This window comes from Bubalus bubalis, chromosome 10, assembly GCF_019923935.1.
Source record: "Bubalus bubalis isolate 160015118507 breed Murrah chromosome 10, NDDB_SH_1, whole genome shotgun sequence".
Taxonomy (NCBI): domain Eukaryota; kingdom Metazoa; phylum Chordata; class Mammalia; order Artiodactyla; family Bovidae; genus Bubalus; species Bubalus bubalis.
This window is the reverse complement of record NC_059166.1, coordinates 36,062,031-36,067,631: the sequence shown is the minus strand read 5'-3', so window position 1 is coordinate 36,067,631 and position 5,601 is coordinate 36,062,031. Positions and strand designations below refer to the sequence as shown.

Here is a 5,601-nt window from a genome sequence, read left to right as displayed (position 1 = left end):
CCGAGCCCACACAAAACTTAAACTGTTCAGATAAACAGTTTCCTCCAGGAAAACTCTCCTATACCCTTCTATAGACATTGAATGTTTAGTACAAATGTGAGATAAACTTTTCAGTCAAAAACTTTACAAATAGAATATTTGTCTTATAAGAAGGTTTTTGTTTCTTCTCCTTTCAACTACAAGGTCACAATTTTTTCTTTATGCCTGTTTACTTTGGAGACACATTTATTATGTAAGAAAGAGAATTTGGAGAAAGTCATCATATTATACACACCATTCTGTTTGTCAGTGTTTATATAAATATTCATTCACAGGCCTGATTATCCTTGTGACATAACATACTCTGACATACATAACATTAGTAAAACTGATTTGAGAAAGATTTCTCTTTTCTGTAACATCAGAGCTTTGCTTTGAATAAGTTATTAATCATTTAACTCACAGCAGTGAGTAAGATGCTCAAGAATGACTGAAAGGAAAAAGGTTTTATCCTATCAGGCCTTCCCCTTGACCTTACCAAGAGAATATTGACAAAACAATGGCAACCAAAACCAAACCCCAAAAAATAGGTCAAACTGAGACTAGGAAATAGTGATGGGTCACCATTACCTATGACAGATGTCATGGCCACAGCACCTGGCCAGGAGGGGAATCTAGATAAGAAATGAATCAAATTTAGTGGTAATTCAAGAGTTAATACTTACAGATGAGACTGGGGGAATATGTCAAATTCATTTAGGAAAATTAAGGGAATATGAAAATTCACAAAGAAAAAAGTAAAATCTACCAGTAATTGCACCTCTCAACTATAATCTTTATTACATTTCAGAGTATTAATATAAAATTTTTAAAAATAGAGATCATATTTTGTGAACTCTTTATTGCCATTTTCTTGTACCAACAGTTATTCTGTGTTTAGAATGGCTATAAAATATTTCATGGCATTAAAGTATTTAACAAATACTTTATTGCTAGACTTTTACCATATACAGATTTGGTTGTACTGTATATAATTTGGAATTGTTGCTTTTTCACTATTTGAAGTGATGCTGTGGTTTGGATTCTTTTATGATTGTGAATAAATCTTTGTATATGGTGAATTGTTGTTATTGTTGTTTAGTCACTAAGTCATGTCCAACTCTTTTGCAGCCCCATGGACTGTAGCCCACCAGGCTCCTCTGTCTATGGGATTTCCCAGGCAAGGATATTGTAGTAGGTCTCTATTTCCTTCTTCAGGGGATCTTCCTGACCTGGTGATTGAAACCCTGTCTCTACCAGATTCTTTACCACTGAGACACCAGGGTGAGTTGCTAAAAGTGAAATTGCTAGGCTTGTGGGTTTGCACATTATTTTTGGGCATCTGTCGAGTATTGAAAGCGTTCTCCTGGGAAGATTATGTGACTGATAACCAGCAGTGTAGTCGTGTGGGTCTCCTTCCAAGGCCTCAGCCCCATTCCTTGCAGCTGTGCCTCAGTGCTTCTTACAGGGGTAGTACCCACGGCTCAGCATTTGGGAAAGAAAGGGAAAAGTCCACCCACACTTGAATGCAATCACACCTCCTCAGATTTCTCTGCTTATCCCATATCATCTGATAAGGGGAACACAGTACAGATAGGAGAACTACTGGACAGTGTTAAGTGGCAGAAAGCAGGATGAAATTAAGGTTCATAATTTTTATCTTAAGACTGGGAGAAATTTATTGAGTTTCTGAAGGTTATGTAAGCAACTCAAGCCTTGACCTGAGAATAAAATGCAAGCTGGTGACTATTCAGATAATCACCAACCAATTTTTCTTTCTAATAAAAGTAATTCCCTTTAATTTCTAGGTTAATTTAAAATGAATAAAAGATGTTAGGTGAGTAGCTCAGAAGGCTCCTACCTTGTAAATCTGTGATCCAAACAATAGCTAGCTTCTAATAAAATAATGCACGAGTGAGCTAGAACTGTGTCTTCTTCACGGCCATAACTCAGGACTTGTGGCAGAATTTCACATGTCTAAGAAATTCAGTTAGATCAATATCTTGTGATTTTTTTAAATGCCCCGATGAATAGAAAACTGGAGGGTGGGGGTGGGGTTGGGAGGAAGCACCTAGACAGGCACTGTAAATTGAAATGGTTGAATGACTTTGATGATGTTTAATTATTCTGTGGTCATCTGACCACAGATTATCTTTCTAAATTTACTTTCTGGCTTTCTTCACATATTATATAACTGGGAGGCAGCACAGGTTTGAGAAACACACTGAACAGGGAAACCGAGATCCTTGGCTTTGCTACTAAGTAACCCAAAGACTTGGGATAATTCCCTTAACTTTTCTAGTCCACTGTTACTTAGCTTGTCATGTAGTAACTTATGTTTATAACAAGCAAATACCACTAATTAATATAGATAGGAGCCAGGTCAGCCTATATGGTGATTAAGATATTTGACAATGATGCCTAATTATAGGTTCAAATCCTGGCTGTATACCACTTAATAACCATGTAACTTTGTATCCTCTCTGTATGTCAGTCTCCTCACTGATAAAACACAATTATAATAGAATCTACTTCTAAGAGTTCATGTGAGAATTCAATGATACTGTTCGAGTGTGTCATCTGACAAGCACCCACTAACTGTTAGCCGTCAACAGTGTATACTCAGCATAGTTTGGTAGAAATTTATTACATAGGACCCTTTAATTCATCTAGTGTAGAAATTATTTGGACTAATGTTTTTATTGCATCTATTTGAGCACTATTTAGTCTAGCTTGCTATCTTTACTAGCAGTAATGATTTGTTTATGTCGTTAAATTTGCTTCATTTTCTGAATAACCTTTTTTACTTAGAGCATCATTTTATCTTTGTCTTCTTGTTTCAAAGCTGCTTTCAGAAAAACACTGAAAAAATTGCTTACATTAACAATATAACTATTCAATTAGCTTTTAAAATGTGCTTCAAATTTCACAAGAGCCTAAAATTTGTAACTTAGTTTTGAAAAATTACTTTGATTCACATTATTTTGTTAATAATAGTTTAGACTACACACTCTACTACAGTGAAGTTTATCTTTATGTGACTACATTTGGGTCAGCCTCTAAGGGAGATTAGTTATCAGAAAAGAAGAGAAGCCTCATTACAGCATGATTCACCCTAAAAGGGTCCTTCAGTTGTTTTCAGAGGGCACTTAGACTAAGAAGCAAGGCTTTTCACAAATGTAAAAAGAATATGTATTAGTATCCAAAAGTTAATGCCATATCTTACATTGCTTCAGTTTTCATGTGGTAAAAGTCAAATTAAATAATAAGCTGCCAACATAAATTCAGATAGGTCCCAGCAAAGGCTTTAATATTTTGATAGTGGAATAGTCTTCCATGTCAAGGGGAAATATGTTAAAACAATACAAGCCACTAATGAAGATAATAAGAGTTTACTAGGTATAGTACATTGCTGTAACTTTCTTTCTAAGTCTTAGAAGCAGATTAAAGACCAATTGGGAAAAAAGAAAACCATAGTATAAGCTGTTAAAAAACTCCATTGTTTGAGTTGATGAAAGAGTGGCAACTAATAAAATAGACACAAAAGAAATCTGTTTTCTTTCTTTCTTTCCTTCTTTCTGCCTATCTTCTATCATTATCTATCTATCTAATTATACTAGCAATTGAAAAGGTAAATCTGTCACTCTCTCACATTTGTGATCTTTTAGTTTTTCTTGGATGTATATCAACAAGGTAAAGAAACAAAACCATTTCTGGAAAAAAAAAAATCAATCCTCCTTACCCCAACTTGGTTAGTTAAGAATAGATTTTTATTCAGAATACATTTTTGAAGTGAGTTACTGAAGTAGTTGTAATTTATGATTATTTGCCTCAACCTGCATGTAAAAAGGGGTGATTTTGTGTGTTTTTCTCTCTCTTTTTATCATACCTAAGTAAACCTGGGGATTACTTTAAATTTCATATTTAAAACACACAATGCAGGGAAATCAGAGCAATGACTAAATTTGAACATCAAGCATTCTGATGAGGACAGCATCTCATCAATTTGAAGTGTTTTCTAAATATGCAAAGTGATTAAATGATATAAGTTAAAAGGAGCATTTCAATCCCAATTTTTTTTTTTTTTTTTGGCCAAAGAATATTTTATTGAGAATCAGGGACGCAGCCATAAGAGAGGGAAGCACACAGGACTGCAAACTAAAACCTAATAGCCAGCAAGGGCCCTTTGGGCCAGGAACACTGCTTCCTAGGGTCCTCACAGTCTCCCACCAACAGACTGGGCAGCCAGGGGAGGGGCAGTGGCTCTAGAGTCCCACAGAGTGAGAGGATATATGATGCCTCATTATGAGTGACAGGGCAAGGAGGTAAAATGGAGCAGGGTCCACCACTGCTGAAGACCACCCCCTCCTCTCAGAGCCAATACCAGATGGAGGACTGAACCACTTAACAGCTTGTAATCAGCTGATGTCTTCTTGACGTTTATCTGTCTACCACTGTAGGTGAGCCTCTGCTGCTCTGGGGGAATTCCCTCTTTCTCCTCCACACACTCCTTGATTTGTTCCACCTTGTCTGTGGGTTCAGTGTCAATCTCAATCTCCTTTCTGGTCAGCGTCTTCACTTTAATTAGCATCTTCCTCTCCGTTTGGGGCTGCACACAGATAAATTGCTGCTTCTACCGCTGCGGTCGCCGATGCCTCTCTCAGTCCCAATTTTTGATAGTAAAGCATTTCTGAATTTCATGCAATAAAAGGACCTTACTTGTAACATTTTCTCATAAAACTTTATGTGATTCAAACCACCAAATAGATTTTATCCAAAGTAAATTTAAAAATAAATTGTGTTTGAAATTCATATATCAACAGCTAAAGATGAAAAGGAATGTATATACGACACTGGATCAAAGCAGTTAGTGAGTTATAAATGCCAAGTGTATTAGGTGTGGTGTAACAAAACAAAAGTAGAAAACATAATTTAGTTCTCAAGATAATTCATACATGTATAAATTCTGTGGTTCAAGCCAATACCTCACCAGTAGAAAGATGCACACATTATGGTGAAGGTGTTGCAAAATGCTCATTACGTGGGTTTCTTTGAAGGACAAGCAGTGTCTCCATGTCACTATATAGTCCAGTTCTAATAATTTCTGACTTTACAAAAACCATGTTTTGGGACCATGCTATTTTACTGACTTGCAAAATTGTCTTGTTGTTCAGCCCCTAAGTCATGTCTGATTCTTTTGCCACCCCATGGACTGTAGCCCGCCAGACTCCTCTGTCCATGGAATTTCCCAGGCAAGATTGCTGGAATGGGTTGCCATTTTCTCCTCCAGGGGATGTTCCTGACCCAAGGATCAAACCCACATCTCCTGCATTGGAGGCAGATTCTTTACCGCTGAGCCATCGGATAAGTGAAGTAAGTGAAATCGCTCAGTCGTGTCTGACTCTTTGCGACCCCATGGACTGTAGCCTACCAGGCTTCTCAGTCCATGGGATTTTCTAGGCAAGAGTACTGGAGTGGGTTGCCATTTCCTTCTCCAGAGGACCTTCCCGACCCAGGGTTCCAACCTGGGTCTCCCACAAGGTAGGCAGACGCTTTACCTTTTGAGCCACCAGGGAAGCCCAG

The 5,601-nt window shown here is 37.3% G+C and overlaps 1 protein-coding gene across 1 annotated transcript; it reads right to left on the bottom strand.

The window, feature by feature from the left end:
- Window positions 1–4,076: 4,076 nt before the first annotated feature.
- On the bottom strand, window positions 4,077–4,659 carry LOC102412861 (NEDD8-like). Its single transcript, XM_044924581.1, has one exon. The coding sequence runs from the start codon at window positions 4,607–4,609 to the stop codon at window positions 4,322–4,324; it is 288 nt and encodes a 95-aa protein (XP_044780516.1). The 5' UTR covers window positions 4,610–4,659; the 3' UTR covers window positions 4,077–4,321.
- Window positions 4,660–5,601: the final 942 nt, after the last annotated feature.

Bases quoted from the DNA above. Each gene is read 5' to 3' on its own strand.
- LOC102412861 (XM_044924581.1), bottom strand. From the start codon at position 4,609: ATGCTAATTAAAGTGAAGACGCTGACCAGAAAGGAGATTGAGATTGAC.